We start from the raw sequence: 19,569 nt of genomic DNA on the forward strand, positions 1-19,569 counted from the left end.
GTATTATGCTTTTGAAGACATTCTCATGAGCATCCCTGAGTGTGTAGGAACATACCCTGTAGAACATACCATGGCAGTTGTAGACTATGTAAACATCACTGCTGAAGAAAACACCTGTTTTTTTTTTTTAAAAACTCTAATAAATAGTTTTTTTTTCAACTTGATTTAAAATATTTAAAAATCCTGAGGTATGTACTATCCATACACAATTAATAAGTCAGCTTATTTGTTTCAAATTTCATGAGTATTAAATATTACTATTTAAAATTCTGAGATTTTGCTGTGAGTCTGATCTGATAGAAATTACTTAAATGGCATATATATTTTGTAATATAATAGAAAAAATAAGCAAATCACAAATGCATGTCACATGTTTATTAACTTGACTAACTAAACTGTTGCCATTCAACAAAAAACAAAAAAGGAGCTACACATGAATATTAAGGAGCATAGAGTCTATAATTATAGCATTGCTTTGGCAGATGCAGTATCATAAAAATAAAATAAAGCTTATTTCTAGCATTCTCCTTGCCAAAGTATGCCTAAAATAACTCACTTAAATTGATTAAATACTACCTTCAAAATGAGGGATTTTTTTTTTTTTTTTTTTTTTTTAAGGGAACTTGCAGAAACTCTTCAGAACTGAACAATAAGAAAAATTGGTAAAAGAAATTTACAAGTGTTATGAGCATATACAGGCACCTTTTATATTACACATAGGAGAGCTATTTGTGAAAACCTAAATATTTTCTCAAGTTGGTTAACACTGTCTTTGAAATGTTTTTAGTCAAAAGATCAGCTATGTTTTCCTTGAAATTTACATATTCCAAGTTAATCACACCTTGCTCAGTATAGGCACAGATAAAATGATGCTTGATGTCCATGTGCTTACTGTGTTCCGATGTAGTTTGGTTTTGTGCAATGAACATAGCTGCTTGGTTGTCTACTTTTATAACTGAGGGCGATGGGATAAACTTCAACATCCCCAGTTCATTCAACAGTCCCCTTATCCATAAAACTTCCTTTATAGCAAGACCAGCAGCCACATATTCGGCTTCAGCCGACACCTAAGATCAGAACATATCCACTGAAGGACTTTCTGTCAACCTTGTCAGCATCAGAGAATATTTCAAGGGCTCTTCCTGTCTTTCTGAATGTAAGGGATAGCTGTCTGGTCTCTTTAAGATAGTGGAAAAGATGTTTAACACTCCTCCAGTGAAATTCAGTTGGCCTCTCATTAAACTGGCTAGTATAGGTTGCACTAAATGCAATATCAGGACGTGTTCCACAAGCAAGGTATAATAGGCTACATATAGCTTGCCTATATGGAATTTGGTCACTTTCTGCTTTTTTATCTCTCCACTCTTCATCTTCTACCTTTTGATGTTTTACAGTGGGATCCATGGGTGTTGATGCTCCCCTGACTGATTCTAATTTGAACTCCTTCAGAATTTCTTCTATGTAAACTGTTTGATGTAATGTTAAGGTGCCATCAGTCTGCTTCTGGATCCTCATAGATAGTATTTCATTTGCTTCACCAAGGTCTGTTGCTTTGAATCTTTGCACAAACATATGCTTAAATGTGGTTATTTCCTCTAGGGTCCCAACAATTAACATCTCATCTACATAGATACCAAGATATAATGCTTTGTTTGGGTGGTAATAAATGCATGGATCGCATTTTGAGCATGACAGTCCACAATTCTTCAAGAAAATATCAAAGCATTCATTTCATTCTCTTCCTGATTGCTTTAAGCCATACAAGCGTTTTTTTAAATGGGACACTAAATGCTCTTTATCTTGCTCTTGAGATCCTTCAAGCTGTGTTATGTATATGTCTTCTTTGAGTAAGCCATTTAGATAGGCAGCAGTGATGTTCGTTTGATGAATTTCCATTTGTAACTCGACAGCAAGGGCTAAAAGGATTCTTATAGATTTTGTCTTTACAACAAAGTCTCTGAAAAATCTCTACCAGGGACTTATGAGTAGCCTTTAGTTGCTAATTGAGCTTTAAATTTGATTATTTCTCCTTCTGCATTTTTTCTTTGAATACCCACTTGCATCCTATGTGTTTGATGCCAGCTGGCTTTGGAACTAATTCCCATGTCTGCTTTTTGTACAAATTAGACAATTCTTCCTTCATGGCTTCTCTGCATTTGGTGAATTCATTGCTTCTTTTACACTTGTTAGGTTCTTACAGATTTTGATGGCAGGTTGTTCTTCACAAACAGCTTTATATAACACTGGATCCCATAGTAAGTCTTAGGTCTCCTTTCTCTAGTGTTTTTTCTGATTCCAAAAGAGTCTTCCTTACTACTATCAGAATCTCCCAGTAATGCTGATTCTGTATCTTCAATTTCTTCTGCTGTGCCATTTAATGTTGCTTCAACATCTTCAACTCCTGTGGTGGTGCAACTGATGGGTACTTCTAATGGAACAACATTTACTTCACTGTCAGAATTGTAAGTTAAATGTTACTTCATTTTCCTTCTTTGCTTGAGTAGCTATCTGGCTCCTCCTCAATGGAAAAACAGTCTCATCAAATTTAAAATTTCTGCTTGCTAAAAGCTTACCTTCCTCTGTATTCCATAGTTTGTATCTTTTCACGCCTTCGGGATATCCCATAAAGACAAATTCTTGAGTACACTTCCGTAGCCTTCCTTTCTGCAGCGTGTTATCAATTTGAGCAAAAACTCGACAGCCAAATATTCTTAGGTGACTAATTTGCACAGGCTTCTTGTTTCAGAGTTCTTCAGGTATGTTTCCTTCAGTAGCTTATGATGAACACTTGTTGTGCAAATAACAGGCAGTAGTCACAGCATCTACCCACAATTCTTGTGGTATGTTGGAATCTAGGAGAAGACATCTAGTCATATCAAATAGAGTATGGTTCATTTTTTCTGCAACTCCATTTTGTTGTGGTGTCCGGGGAACTGTGAGTTGTCTTGTTATTCCATTTTTAGTTAGGAAATCATCAAATTCATTGTTGACATATTCCCCTCCATTGTCACTTCCTAGAGTAGTGATTTTGAGTCCATGGAAATTTTCAACATTTGTTCTATATTCCATGAATTTTTCAAGGACATGATCTTTAGATTTCATAGTTTTAACCACAGCATGCCTTGAACGACGTACCTTGATCCACCTTTTGACATAGGTATGATAGTCCACTTACATCAGTATGTATCAGCTGAAGTAATCTAGTTGAACGTTCAGCTTTTTCCTTGGGAAATGGAGTCTCATTTTCCACAAAACACATGTTGAGCAAACAGTCTCCTTTTCTTGGATTTCTTCACACGTCATATTCGAATCATCCCTTTTCATAAGTTTCTTAACTCCATCATGATGGAAATGTCCTAATCTTAGATGCATAGTTTCTTTATGTCTGAAAAGATATATTATGTGTGTTTGCTTCTCTTCAATTTTGTATAGTCTTCCATACCTATGTGCAGTGAGGATGACCTTATCTTGTTGTCTTGGATCTTTTATGATTGCTTTGCCTTCCTCAAAGGAAACAGTAATTCTCATTTCTTCTGTTCTTCCTACTGAAAGAAGATTACCATCAGGCTTAGGGACATACAGAACATTTGCTAGGTGAATAGCATCTTTCCCACATTGTCTGATAGGATTCAAAACAATGTCTCTTGTGCCAGAAACTTCAATTTTTTCAGAATTGGCTATCTCAACTTGTGATTTCACTGAAGCTAAATTCATAAATTTCTGCTCTTGAGTTCAGTGACTTTGCTATCAAGGTACCAATCACAGACAGGTTTCTCACTGCAAGAATCAACAAACAGTGCTTGATATATTTCATTAGAAACCATTTTTCCATGTGGGGTTTTAGCAGCAGAGCAATGTTTGGCAATATGACCCCACTCCCCAGAAGAAAAGCAACGGGTTTTTCTGTCAGTATTTTTATGCTGTTTCTGTAATGGCTGCATAGTTCTGTACTTATCTCGAGTTTTGAGGGCTTTCTCTCCCATGACCTCACTGGTAGCAACTTCTTATTTCACTTCTGTGTAACACAGTAACTTTTTCTCTTCTATGATGAGACGCTATTTTACGATTTGAGTTGACAACATATCTTCTTCATATTCTAAATTGAGGATAAGGCCTTCATATTCCTTGAGCAAACCCATTAACATAACGAGGGAAACTTCTCTGTCTGCAAGTCCGTGTCCGTAAGATGATAACTTTTGGTGTAGGTCCATCAATCGACTTAGATAAGAACTTGACGCTTTCTCCTGGTTTTAAAGTTGCATCAAAAAATTCTTTTAAAAGTTGTAGAAAATACAAGAGTCCGAATTTTGTATGGATGTCTTTTAAAGTATCCCATGCTTCTTTCGCTCTTTCACAGTTAGCTATGTCATCTAAGAACTTGTCTTCAACAACTAAGAATAGAAAGTTTAAGGCTTTCTCATTAATTTTCTTTTCATCATTCTTTAATTCAGCACCGTAACCTGGATCAATCACTTCCCAACAATTTTTTTGAACTGAAGCAGCTTGTTCTCAGATTTTCAAAGTATTGTTATTATCTCCGTCGAGTTTCTGAATCTTAATTTCTTCCATCGGGTCACTTTCAACACGTTAAGCTTAGCTTTGCCAGCGCTGTGGATGTTGCTTCTTTTTTTTTTTTTCGGAAAAATTAAAATTTCTTCTTCATTTCTGCCAAATAAACTTCTTTAGAGCATATCATGCTGGTAACGTGATAGAAATTACTAAAATGGCAGATATATTTTGTAATATAGTAGAACAAAATAAGCAAAACACAAGTGCATGGTATATGTTTATTAACTTGACTAACTAAACTATTGTCATTCAGCAAAAAACAAAAAGGAGCTACACATGAATATTAAGGAACATAGAGTCTATAATTATAGCATTGCTTTGGCAGATACAACATCATAAAAATAAAATAAAGTTTGTTTCTAACATGATCCAAATACAATTAACTAGAAAAGTCCTTTATTATTCAAAAATATGTATATTTATTAAATTTTTTAATATAAATTGTTATGATAGTTAACTTCCGAAGCTTTACAGGGTGAATGAGATCATATTTTGATTAGTATGTTTGCTAATAATAATTTGCAATAATAATCATTATCATAATTTGATCACTACTGATGTATAAGGGCATCATCTCCTGCATACAAGTAGTATATTTTTTACTCAAAATAAATTCCAGTAGGAGAATTCAGTTATTTTAATGTTAAACAATAATTTTCGTTAAGAACCTGAGGTCACGTCTCAAATACGAGTTATAGCTTCTTAGAGATGACTACTTAATATGAATGCAACTGCTATAGACTTCACCAAAAAACTAAAAAAAAGACTATGTCTCTAAAGTTTTGAATGCTTTTTTATCTGGTTTGTTTTTGAAATCAGTTTGAAAATTTCTTTGAAAATATTGCATATGGATGTGGAACTAGTTATATAAAATTATGCTATTTGCAAAATAAATAAATAAATAAGAATAATTAATAAATAAATATATAAATTTCAAGATATTTTTTCACTTAAATGCTATCATAAAATGCAATTTAATGACCTCAATATCTATGAGACAGTGATCAGTTTCAAGATCTTCACCATTATACAAGAATGTATGCAAAGCAATCTGCTGTAGAAAGATTTTTTGTCAGTTTTATACTCTAAATGAGAAGATAAATCCTGCAATATTTGCAATTAGAGAATAAAATGCAATTAGAGAAGATACTAATTGCATTTTATTCGATTCTAATTGTATGAATTCATGTAGATATGTGAAATAAAGAAAAGCCCATTTGTGCATATCTTAGCCTACATTGTTGTCTCTTTAAAATTAAGTGTGCAGTTATTAGCTTAGAACAGTGTTCTTTTTTCATTGTATTTACTCAGAATAAAAAGTTTTTAAAAGTGTTTCATCCTACTTACTTGTTTATTAATTGATATAACTAACCCAAGAGATATAGTTTCGTACTTTTCTGTTATCAGGGACGCGATTCAGAAATGCATGTGTGTATGGATGTATGTGTTCATGTATGCATGTATATATGTAGGTACATTAGAGTGTGTATGTATACGCATGCAGATATATGCACATTCATACACATGTACATGCAAACATACATTTGTTAATCCAGTCCTGATAACAGAAGACTACCTACATTTTATCATGATATCATATAGCAAAAAATATCTAAAATTTTTAATAACAGATGTTGTTCAAATTGTATGTATGAGAAAAGGGAATAATAATATTGCGTGCGTACGAGTTCGTTATGAAATGAATGCACAAGTCTGATGAAAAATGAACAAAAATTTATTATTATCACAACAAAAATGCTTAAATTTTCTCAAATTATCATGCAGTATTACAATATCTCACAGTAGTTATCTTTTAACTACTCAAATGTCCAATAGAACGTAATTCAAAACAGCTAAAGAACGCTAATCCGCGAATTCGCTACAATCAACAAGAGCAGTTTTCTAAGCAACAACAAAAACTAAGCAACTACTACAAACTGAGATGTTTTCCTCCTTTTATAAGATTTTAAAATCACGCGCTAGAATTTTCCAGTACTTTCTCGAAATCAAAAAGAGATATTTATTTATTTAACGCACGCGCTCTTGTATTCTTAATTTTTCCGGCTTAGCTTTCTTTTAATATTCGTCACGCGCTGCACTGCGCAAGAAATAAAACCGTTTAATTTGTAATTGAACTAACATTAGCTTTTTAAATACCAAATTCGTAACACTGCCCCCTTCCCAAGGACTGCACGTCCCGGGCAGTACAATCCCTGGACAGGAAGCTAAACTTACAACTGTGGCATAAACATTACATCACAATATCAAACAACATGAACAATAAATGCAATAACTAACTTAAATCAAATGCTATCAAATACTAAATACAAAACAAATACTAAATACAAATCAAATCAAATACACATTTAAAAACAAAAAGGACCATGGTCTGATACTATTTACAAGTATTTACATTACGTACTATGGCCATAGTAATGAGCTAACCTGTCGTAATGAACGACTTTAGGTTTAGAGTTCGAAGACTTACGAATCCGAACCACGACGTCATTCAGCCTATTTAGGACTGTGTATGGGCCATCCCAAGGTGACTAATTTCGGACAAAGTCCTTTCCGTCGAGTCGGATTCCACAACCACACATTGTCTCCTTTGTTGGATCTCTGTCTAGTAGCTCTTGTGTCGCATCTGGTCTTCATTTTCTCCGTCGCCAAGTTGACTCGCTTTCGTGCAGAACGGTGCATCCCGTCAAACCGGGCCTGGGCATCTTGGATGTGTTCCTCAGGCGATGAAGGCGCATCCGTAGGGCGACTAAACAGGCGGTCACAAGGCAGACGAAGGTCTCGACCGAAGAGCTTCTGGGATGGAGAATAGCTGGTAGTCTTGAGTTTCTTTTCGACCCTGGTATGATTTCGGCAGCTTCACGAGCTCGATCTTTCGGACAAGGTGTCGACATTTCCAGGCGAGGATCCCTTTTGAGGATGGATAGTCATGCCATCAGATGCTGAAAGCAGCTTATTGTTTTTGAAATCTAAGTAAAAATTGTATTTCCTTAAAAAGTCCAATCCGAGTATGCATGGATCTGTAATATCCGCCACATATGCCGTGTGATGGTAGGCGGCACTTCCAAACGTGATGTTTACGTTTAACTTCCCAGTTATGTCGATCTTGTCAGCAGACGCAGTCTGAAGGGTAACACAGGATGGCGTCCAAATAAGTTTATCTTTAAACTGTTCAGCTAAATCTTTCCTAATGATGGTAACATTAGCTCCTGTGTCAATGATCATATTGCAAGGGACTCCATCGATATTCCCATTGATGGACAGTCCGTTATTGTTGCCACTCACTATAGAGATCTTAAGCGCTTTAAAACAGGGATTTTCATTATCTGGCAACCTCCATTCCTTGATATGGTCATTAATTTGTTTCCTGCGTCGTTGCTCAGAAATTGTCTCAATTTTCGTACCCTGGTGTGTTCTGCAATTCTTTCGTACGTGGCCTTCAGCTCCACAGTTCCAGCACTTTGGTTTCTTGTCAGTCCTTTTCCTTCCCGTGGCATTTAATTGTCAGTTTAAATCGTATGCCTTATTTTCCGTGCTCTGGGGAGTTCTGCAGTTCCTTCGTAGGTGGCCTTCAACACCGCAATTCCAGCAGTTTAGGGTCGGTTTTGTTTCACCAATATTCCGTCTCAAGGCGTTGAGTTGTCTAGTTAAATCGTCTAGACGAGCAGTGACTTGATTCTCTGGCTGCTGGACTTGAGCAGCTCTCACGGGGTGGCGGTCTCGACGAGTGGCTTGCTGGGCTGCCTCGAATTTCATGGCGTACACTAAAGCACTTTTCAAATCTTTAACATCCGCCATTCTTAGAGCCTTCTGTATTTCGGGATCCCGGATGCCATCGATAAAGTACTGCAGGGACAGGATTTCCCTCGTTTCTCTCGGGCACTCCGTAAAGGCGAGGTGGGACAGCCTTTCAACATCTGTGGCGAGTTCCTGGAGTGATTCGGTGGGCTTCTGTTGACGGGATTTTAATTGAAGCCTGCTGTAGTCTTTTAAACATTTCTCGCCAAAGCGCAGCTCCAATGCGCCGGATAAAGCTTCGAAGTCAAGTCTTTGGTTTTCTGGAAGCGTCTGCTCTCAGAGAAGCTGCGAGATGGCAGGCCTTAGTTTGGGAATCCCATCCATTCGCATCCAAAACGATAGAAAATTGTGTTTTATGCACTTGCCAGGATGTCTTCCCATCATATGTGCATAGCTTCAGAGAGGAGCGAGCAGGCATAGATAGAAATTTAAAACCTTCAGAATTGCTTCCTGCCATCTCTATGCACTTCTTTAGGCTGTCAACTTCTTTGGCGATGGCAGCAGAAACCCTATCATCAATTTGGGATTCGATTTGTTGTTGAACAGAACAAACTCTTCCTTCTATTTCTTCTTTGACAGAATCAACTCTGTAACCTATTTGTTGTTCCACTGCCGAAACTCTGTCTTCTATTTGCTCTTTCACAGAAAAGACTTTTTCTTCAATTTGTCCAACTTTAATTTCAACAGCGTCTATTCTGCCTCCCATAACCTGAAATTTATTTTCTATTATGCAGGTAATTTCTTTTTTCATCTCTTCTTGTCTTGCTTTAATCTTTTCCTGTCCTGCTTCAATCTTTTCCTGATTAGATTTCATATCTTCTTTCAACGAGGCAAAGACTGAGATCAACTGCCTTAATTGCTCTTCCATCGCTCTTGTTATTGGCATTCAAACCCCACTCCTGACACCAAAAATTATTGCGTGCGTACGAGTTCGTTATGAAATGAATGCACAAGTCCGATGAAAAATGAACAAAAATTTATTATTATCACAACAAAAATGCTTAAATTTTCTCAAATTATCATGCAGTATTACAATATCTCACAGTAGTTATCTTTTAACTACTCAAATGTCCAATAGAACGTAATTCAAAACAGCTAAAGAACGCTAATCCGCGAATTCGCTACAATCAACAAGAGCAGTTTTCTAAGCAACAACAAAAACTAAGCAACTACTACAAACTGAGATGTTTTCCTCCTTTTATAAGATTTTAAAATCACGTGCTAGAATTTTCCAGTACTTTCTCGAAATCAAAAAGAGATATTTATTTATTTAACGCACGCGCTCTTGTATTTTTAATTTTTTCGGCTTAGCTTTCTTTTAATATTCGTCACGCGCTGCAGTGCGCGAGAAATAAAACCATTTAATTTGTAATTGAACTAACATTAGCTTTTTAAATACCAAATTCGTAACAATAATATTAACTCTTGGCTTTATTTTAACTAAAATTTAGTATTGCTTTGGAGGTAATTGTCATCTTTAAAAAAATAATCATTTGTAGATATAAGCACCAGTAAATATGACTTAAAACTTCCATTTATAAATTTTAAGTTACGAATGAATTTTGATTTTTTAAAAGAATTTATCACTTAAAACTCATAAATTTTTCATAATAGTCTATAGTTGTTTATATTCTTTTTTTATAAAATCATTTGTATAAACTCTAGTTTTTAAATGAATAAAAATTTATCATTCTTTGATCTAGAAAAGAATTACTACTTTGCAAGGTATGTACTTAATTTTATCATTAGTTATGCTGTTTTGCTATTAATGAATATTTTTGTTTTTATTACTTAAGGCTTTCCTTTTCATAATGAATTAATTAATTTGTATTTTACATGATGATTTGAATGCTTTTAACCTGTATTTGACAGATATTTTTTTAAAGTTATTTCAATATGTGTTTTTATTATGATCACAATTTTTCTAACATGCTGCTTTCTCTCTTTTTTAAAGTAAAGTATTTTTTTTTTTTAAATTTCATTATTATTCAACTTAATTTTTTGTTTTATGAAGTAAGTGTATAACAAATTTTAAAATTGTTAAAACAGTCAATTCAGTTATATATAAGTATACACATACTGATGAGCCAAAACATTATGACCACCTACTCAATACTCATTGCATTATTTTTGACCTGCAAAATAGCTGTAACTCGCCTTGGCATGGATATCACAAGTTCTTAGCAGATGACTGGAGACAGGTTGCAATAATTGTCTAAATTAACATGATCCAAATACAGCAGTCATGCAAAATCAAGTTATTCAACATGGTAGTGTTTGAGTTCTGAGCTGCCATTCCATGGCATCCCAAATGGGGTCTATTGGGTCAAGATACAACAAGTAAGGTGGCCAGGACATTAATTAGAATTAATCCTTATGCTCTTCGAACCACTCCAACACAACTTGAGCCTTGTGACATGGGATGTTGTCCTGCTGGAAGATTCCATTTCCACTTGGAAAAACAGACTCTATGTAAGGGTGTAATTGATCCACAAATGTGTTCAGGTAGTCGTAGCTTTCATGGTCTGTTCTACCATAACTAAGGGTCCCAGGACTGCTCATGAGAACATCCCCTGTAGGGGTCTTCAACCTTTCATGCCAGAGGGCCATATCAATAAATTCACAAAGATCTGCGGTCCACATGTCTGTCAAAAAATAGGGTAGTCAATATAAAAAAGGGAGATTTGTTTTGCAAGACTACAATTGATAAGCGAAGAGAGAGTGTTACAGATTTGTATATGTATACATTGGTTCCAAAAAGTCAAATGGAAATTGAATTGAAATGTTTTGCAATTTTTTTTAACTATGGAAAAAAAAGTATAAAGATGATTGTACAAAACGTGTTACAAAATGCATTTACAATAAAACAAGGGAAAAAACTTCCATTATTGGTGGGAGATGGTAGTTACTTTAGTTTTAATGTGAAATATGACATTGTTTTTGCTTGATTAAAGTTTCAGTATCCGGTTTAATCTGTGTGGTTGCAATTCGTAAAGTTTCCTCCAAATGCCTGTCTGTCAGCTGTGTTCTTGTTTTTGATTTTAGGATTTCATTTTACTAAAAAGCTGTTCACATATGTAGGTACTGCCAAAGATAGAAGACATGAAGAGTACATATTTACAAATTCCTGAATACTGTCTTTGGTCACGCACTTCAAATAAAAATCAAATATTGCAGGATTTTCAAGAAACTTGCATTTTACTGCAGAGTCACACTGTAAATCTGTAAATTCTAATTGAAGTTCAGGTGGAACACTTCCAACGTCTACTAAAAATGGTGAGGAGAACAATCTCATAAAAATTTCATTTTCACGAAAATCTGCTTTTGAATTCCTGTTTCAAATTTGAAATGCATTGTACGTAATTATTTGAATTCCATGCTGTAGAGTTCTTCACACACTCCATCAATTTTGGAAAGTGAGTGGAGTTCTTATTTAGCAACTGACTTTCCCACAAGATTAATTTTGTCTCAAAAGCTTTCAGAAAGTAATGCATATTATGAACAAGTAGATCTTTTTCCAGTAAGTGATAGTTCAAATCCTTGAGATGATCTGCAATATCGACAAGAAATGCAAAATCTCTCAACCATTTCTCATCACTGAACTCGTGAATAGATTTTCCTTTAGATTCGATGAATTGTTGAACTTAGCTCTTCAAAGAAAACAGGCGCTGAATCATCTTTTCTCAGCTCAACCAATGTGCTTCCGTGTAATACAAAGCATCATCATATTCAGCTTCCAAATCACTCAAGAACTGTTAAAATTGCCTGTGATTCATCTTTTAGACTGAATGAAATTAACTACTTTTACAACAACATTCATCACATGTTCAAAGTTTGAGAAGGACTTCTTGCTCCAATTTTCTTGGTCGATGATGCAGTGGAAAGTCATCATAGTATTATTTCCACTTTCCTTCACATCAGATTTGAGTAATGTTGTTACTCCTAATTTTTCTCCAGTCATAGATGTAGCACCATCCGTGGTTATAGCAGTTATATTACTTACAAACTTTGTACAAAGTTTGTTTCAGTCTCTAACACAAATCTGTTCCTCATGTTGTACTTTTAAGTGCAACGACACTGGCTAATTTCTCTATAACATCAGGCATGTCAATAAAATGTTCTAAATATCAAGAATAAGACAAAAAAGTTTTTGTACAACAAAAAGCTGACAAGCCAATTTTTCTTGAAATCAAAATTTTCTAAAGTTCTTCAATTTTTCTTCCAAATCGGATGTGGGGTCACTAACATGCCTCCAGCGGGCCATGGGTTGAAGACCCCTACCCTAAAGCATAATACTGCCATCAGCAGCCTATGTATGATCTGCTATACAGAGGGGAGCAACTGTTTACCTGGAAGATGGTGTACCCTGACATGACCATTGACATGATGAATGAGAAATCAGAATCCATCTGTTCAGGCAACTATCTTCCACTTATCCATGGTTCAGTCTCAATAATGACGCTTGGTCAACAGAGGCACATGAATGGGACATCTGCTGCCCAGTTCCAAATCCAACGGTGTCCTCTGAACTGAGTATTCCGAAACACTAGCACTTGGACTTACATTGTATTGGTCTGTCGGTTAAGCCACTGCATGGCACTGATTTTGCTATGCCTAGCGGGGCAGTCTCCAATGTCCTTTTTCTTTGATGATGCATTGACGTCCAACAACTTTGCATCTACTGCTGATTTCGCTGTCTTTCATCCACTTTGCATAATGCTAACGACAGCAAACCCTGAACAACCTACTAGTTTTGCATTTTCAGAAATACTTGTTCCAAGTCTTCGGGCCATAACAGTTTGCCCTCTATCAAATTCACTTAGATCAAATTGCTTTCTCGTCACCCACAAAAGTAAGTGCAAGAATGATTGTTTATCTTCTCCAGCAGCAGTTCAATACCATTCTCACTTTATTATGTGTCCTCTACATCATCCAATCGAGTAGAAATGGTCATAATGTTTTGGCTCATCAGTTTATATGTATATATTGAAATGCCTAAAATTATATATGCAAGAGACAGGTTTCAAAGCTATTTTATATGTGTGCCTTATATTTATATTCAGTGATTTTATTTTTGAATGAATTAATTAAAAATATGCATATCTATGAAGCAAAATCAAATTTGGCAAAGAATTATGAGTTCAAATCATAATTAAAGAAGGGTGAGGCAATTTAATTAAAAATGTTAAAAAAATATTTCAAGCAGTTCCTCTACAAAATTTATAGGTCTTCACTCTGAAGAAAAGTATTTAAAATGTTTGTAATTACATCTATAATATTAAACTCTGCATATAATATAATCAATTTATGAAACTAATATTGTTTTGGTACTTATTAATACAATTACCGTAGTTGTAGCTATTAATACAATTACCGTAGTTGTAGCTGCCAGATTTTCAAAATACACCAAACTATGGCATATTGCCCAGTTCTGTTGGTGTATGACCTTAAAGCTGTTCATTTTTAAGTAAGGGCTACCAGGTTAAAAATGCTAAATGCAGTTGATGTTTGGCAAATATACTTTTTGCCAAATAATTCTTTGCCTTACTGAACTGCTTCTTTGCCACCTATATGAGCAATCTGTTGATAATTCAGAGTCACATTGCTTTAACTTTTGATACTTATAATTTTGTGTTTAAAGAGTGTTTGCAATCTTTAAATTCATTGAATCCGTAATAGTTGCTTAGTTAGCTTATTAAACTTTTGAAGTATATGTGAAACAAGGTTTTTCCCCCCAAAAAATATCTGGAACAATCAATGTCAAGGAAAGAAAAATAATCCAAAATGAGCTAGAGTTTTCTGAGAAGGAAGCAGCTTTTGAAAAGTTATGTATTTCTGTTCAGCAGATTCTGAATGGAACAGCTGCCACAACTTGTATCATTGAGAACAGTTATGACTATAAATTAAGAAACTAATATTTCGCCTGTCCCCTATTGCCCGCAAAACAAAGATCTAATAAAATCCAGAATGTGCTTTTAAGCCTGGATGAGTTTGATTTGTTTGCTATTTGGCAAACAATCAATTAATTTTATGCTAATAACAAAATTTCTTCCTTTACTACTTTGTTGCCTGTTATGAAGCAAAAAATTTATTTCCATTAGAAAAAGAAATGTTAATGTGGTACAAAATTGGGCTTCAGTGAAAGTGCATCTTAGACAATCAAACAATGGCTATGCAGAGATAAGATGTGTGCAGTGGCAATACAGAGTTTTGCGAGATATCAAAAGATTAAAAAAGCATGACAGAGTAATCATTTGTTTGGATGAAATTTGTATACATGGCAGTATGTGCTTCGGGAAATGTTAGCAGGTTGGAAAAATTCTAAAATTGATAATTGTGCATGCTGGTAACCAGGATGGGTTTATAGAAGGAGCGAGTTTCGTTTTTCACTGTGGCATGACGTCAAGCATTACCAATGGACTGATGCATTTTGGTAATTTTTCAAAGTGGTTAAAAGAGAAACTCCATATTAATATTCCATCAAATAGCATAATTTGTTGGATAATGCCCCTTACCATACCAAGGTTCTGAATCCAAAGCCATCTAACTATGTTACTACTGTGTGAGTGGTTAGACACAAAAGAAGTTGTTCACAATCTTTGTGTGAGCATGACGCAAATGTATGCCCAATGAAAAAATACTACATTGATGAATAGTTGAAGGAAAGAGGCCATAATATATTTTGAATACCCTCTATCTTCATGGTTTTAATGCCATAGAACTAGCTTGAGCTGCTAGAGGAAAGTATGCACGAGAGAAGAATGTTAGTGGTGAAATGAACTTCAAAACAATGAAAACTTATAACAACCGAAATCATTACAACTAAAAACAAATGTTGGGAACTTGACAATTTATTTGAAGAAACTGTTGAACAACTAAATTTTATGGCTTCTCAGACAGTGAGCCAAATCAACTGCAGAATCTGATTCTGATTGCTTTAAGAGAAATTCCTCTTTAAGCTGGTTTGGAATGTTGTAGATATTAAAGATGATCCTTAACATTTGTTTCTGATTTTTGTAATTATTTATTCCCATAAATTTGTCATAATTGGTTGCTTTATCAAATTAAAATTTTCATGATTAATTAAATTGTTTTTCTTTCTACTTGCATCACAATTTTCCTATTTATTAATGATTATAACTTTATCGTCAATTTCAAATTATAATTTCTAACCAAAAATGGGCTAACAGGGCCACATCAGAAAGCCACTATAGTTATATTAACATGGAAACTTTACTTCTCATCATAGTTGAAGAATGGAATCATCTGAAATTACATGACTGAAATACCTTTTTCTCGATCAGTAACTATTCTTCACTTTTAACAAGCAATGTTTTGATTGTGTTCTTTTTATTGCATTCCAAGTTCGAAAAGTTGTATAAGCCAACTGTGATATTTTTTGCATTAAACTTCATTTTAATATAGTCACTTATAGGATTTGTCTGCAGGAGAAGAAACTGTGGTAAAATTTCTGAAAAAATACATTAATTTTCTGTAAAATATTCAAGGGAACAAAAATTACTTCGAAACTATTTTTAAAGTGATTGCTACAAAATTTCCACCAGAATTAAAGAAACAAAAACTTGCATCTAAGTAGGTTTACTGATTCATTTTTGGAATATATATGTAATTAAAATGTAAAATATGAGAGTATATGTATTTCCATAATAAAAACATTTTTGCAATTATAAGTCATAATTCTTTTCTTATAAAAAATCCCTAAAATGTGCTAAAGTACCCTTATTTTTCATAAATAAGTTTAATAGTTTTCTAAAATTCAAAATCATAAATTTAAAATGAACTCATGAGAAGTTATCTTAAAACTGCTAATGTTATTTTTAAAAAGTTATAGCATTATGCTTAAAATTATAATTATGGTTTAAAAAACCAGATTCTTATATATAATTACCAAATTTCAGTGCTTTATTCAGTAAGTGCACTGTTAATAATTTCTTAATAACTTAAAAAAAGTTTCTTTAGTAAAGTAACTTTTTATTTTTAAGATAAGGTTTAAGATAGGTTAATATATAATTTTTTTCTTTTAGATTCATCCTTTACCACCCAGATTAATGAGCTGAGGGAGAAAGTAAATAGTTTTTCTATTTAAAACTGATAATTCTAAAGCATGTTTTGGTACTTTCTGACTATTCACAGTCCCACGAAAAGTCCCAAACTCATTTATTACTTTGAAGAGCATTCACAAAGTTGTTGACGAATTTCTCACCAAGCTAATGCACAAAACGCAACATCCATTATTAAAATAACGATAAAAAAGAAACATTGGTAATAAAACACTTACTTTTTTTTTAGAATTTTTTTTTTTTTTTTCCATTATTGTTCTTTCTATGTGCACATAGACCGGTTTTTGCTTAAAAAGTATCAGAGAATTGTGTACCGATGAAAACATGCATGTGCTATGCATACACCTGAGTTGCCACATAAATAGTTTTTGTGAAGAAATTCAAAGGATCGATGTTGGGGCTATATAATGAGTGTGGCAAAAGATCTCATTCGAGTCCGTATAGAGTTCAGCCGGTGAATGCAGACACATGCAGTCTTGCATTATCTTGATTGATCATTACCTTTTTGTGCCAGGACTCTGTGTCATTTTTCCTTGATTTCAGCGTCAAAACAGACTAGCATTTTGCTATATACCTTACTAGTCAAGGGTTTTACCTTTTTACAGGTACTGTTTGTAAATAATACCACAGCCATCCCACCAGATACAAAGCATTATCTTTTTGTTACTCAAATTGCGCTTTGCGATGCTGCTGATGGCATGAGCAAGCGGCAACTAGTGATTAAATTTCTACGTCAGGTTTATGCGATGTATTGTATGACTGGTGTACATGGCACTAAGCTAAGGAGTTAGGCGACTGTCTAGCTCCTTAACAAGCTCTTAAGTGGTTGCATACTGATTTTCTTTCACAAGTTCTCACAGGTAGGCCTCATGAACGTCAGTAAGCCACCCAGAGTGCTCTGCTTCTTGAATGTCATAGTCCTTGTTTTTGAGCTTTTCGGACCGAACCTTCACAGTTTCATATGATACAGCATTAGTACCTAAAGCTGCGTACATGATTTGGTGACATTTTGTAGCTGACTTTTTGCAACAGAATTGGAAATAAATCATGGTTCTAATCTGCTAGATTGATAGTTCCATTTCAGACACCTTGTACTTATGTTAACAATATTTTTTTTACAAATTTCACAACACAGCATTCTAAAGCAAGCCTCTTTCTTTCAAATGCCAAAAATCATATGACAAAATTAAACATAGCAATGTGAACTGCTGCGCAGACGATATTTGTGCCGGTGGGAAACTTTTATTAAAACCCAATATTTTAATGATGTATTATTTTGCCTCATAAATACTTTTTTGTGACTTTTTGGCAGGGTTGCAGATAATCAGAAAGTACCCATATATTCATTTTCTCTTATATTCTAACCTGCTGAATTTATTTTAAAAACCTTTAAAAATTGTGGCTTCTAAAAAATTTGATTTATGTAGATTAATTAAAAATAGCATATAATATTAAGCATATGTAATATTATAGTTTTAACCATTTAGTTACTTGAGGTATTAATAAATGCATTTTGTATCTTCATACATTTATTTAATTAATAAAATGAATAATTGCATTTAATATACTTGCAGTTGACAGCTGAAGAAAGTACCAAAAAAAGTAAGGTCATATTTATATGTTATTAAATTTTTTCTAAAAATGGTTATCTTCCTTGAAATTTTTCTGTCTTTCTACCATTTTTTTTTTTTTTAAATTTATATTGTTAATACTTTTGTCTTATCTCACACTATTAGCTTCAGCAGGTACTGAAAATAGTGATTAACATGCCAATAATATGTATGTCTTCCTTTTGCAGCTATGTCCTTACTCTTCAGTGTGTTTTTAAAAGTAATTTTGAACTATGTTATTCTTTTCTGTGTGTTTATGATTTGTTTTATCTTCATGGATTTTGAGATATACTGAAAAAAGAAGTAGAAGCTGATGATTTATTTACCACTGACATCATTACAGCAGCTGAAGATTTTTACAGCAGTTACTTTTACGATAACTGAGATAATTAATGCTTAGATCATGATTTACATTATGTTAGTATCTATTGAAGTTCTTGTTCTGGAATAAAATACAAATACAATTTTATCTTTTGGAGGGGTGGAATTTTTTGTAATGTTTTTGCCCAAGAAATTGCCATTGCTTTTGAAATCAGTAAATTAGCCTTTTTCAAATAGTTTAAAAAAAAAAAAAAAAAAAAAAACTTTTTTTAGAACACAGAGACACATTCTTTTAAAATTTGTTTGAGCTGCCTATGACCTCTGAATGCTAATAGCTGTGCTAAGCATTATTTAGATGTATATATTAAGACGTTTTTTAGATTGTTTAAATATTCAGAAAGTTCAGTTATAAAGTATAATTAAAAAATGAAACTGCCTTGCACATTAACTATAAAATAATTCATTATGGTATTAAAAAATGAAAAGTCATAAAGAAACAAGAAAATGTCAATTTGTAAAATAATTTGAATGAACTTTTGCCTTGCTTTTGGATTGGCCAAGCCTCTGTCAATAACTTAAATGTCTGCAGTTGGCCATAACTATCACCATCAGTACTTCCTGTGTAATTTCTGTGTGATCTAAAATTATGCTGTCTGGTGCCTCTCTAAATTCTAAAAATTTTTAGATCCTCTAATTTTGCTGCTCGATGCTTCCGTAAATTAAAAAAAATATTCCACACCTAACTTCTTCCACTCAGCATAGCCAAACCAGTTGCATGAACTTTGCCACCACCTTGATCGCTATGTATTATTGTCAGTGATTAGTTATTTATTTTCTGCTGTTATACAGCATGCATTGCAATGTTTCTTAAAGTAAAGAAAAAGTTTGTGTTTTAATTCTGTTTATTGAAGAGCTTTTGGATACACAGTATTTTTTGTTTTTCTGTATGGTGCATACACGAATAAATCGAAAAATTTTCTGATGCATGAGCAGGCCACATTCAGCTGCCCGTGTGAAAAGCATGGATTTTCCGAATTTAGTCCACAAACTTGTAGCGATTGTCCCTTTCAACAAAGCACAGGGACAATTTTTTGAATTTAAAAATTCAGTTGGATAATTGACAAAATTTTCTCGATTCATTACCACATTGATGGACTTATATGTTGCCACTT

General features: G+C 33.8%; 1 protein-coding gene across 9 annotated transcripts in view; it reads left to right on the forward strand.

The window, feature by feature from the left end:
- Positions 1-19,569, forward strand: part of LOC118193729 (uncharacterized) — a 209,490-nt gene that overhangs the window by 19,731 nt on the left and 170,190 nt on the right. For all 9 annotated transcript variants that reach the window (XM_085818509.1, XM_085818513.1, XM_035364855.2 and 6 more), the window contains 3 exons: positions 10,089-10,110; positions 16,431-16,471; positions 18,041-18,068. In XM_085818509.1, coding sequence (XP_085674635.1) covers positions 10,089-10,110; positions 16,431-16,471; positions 18,041-18,068 — 91 coding nt within the window. The remainder of the gene's footprint in view (positions 1-10,088; positions 10,111-16,430; positions 16,472-18,040; positions 18,069-19,569) is intronic.

Source organism: Stegodyphus dumicola, chromosome 6, assembly GCF_044657685.1.
Source record: "Stegodyphus dumicola isolate Sdum_Otavi_A_Nest chromosome 6, ASM4465768v1".
NCBI lineage: Eukaryota > Metazoa > Arthropoda > Arachnida > Araneae > Eresidae > Stegodyphus > Stegodyphus dumicola.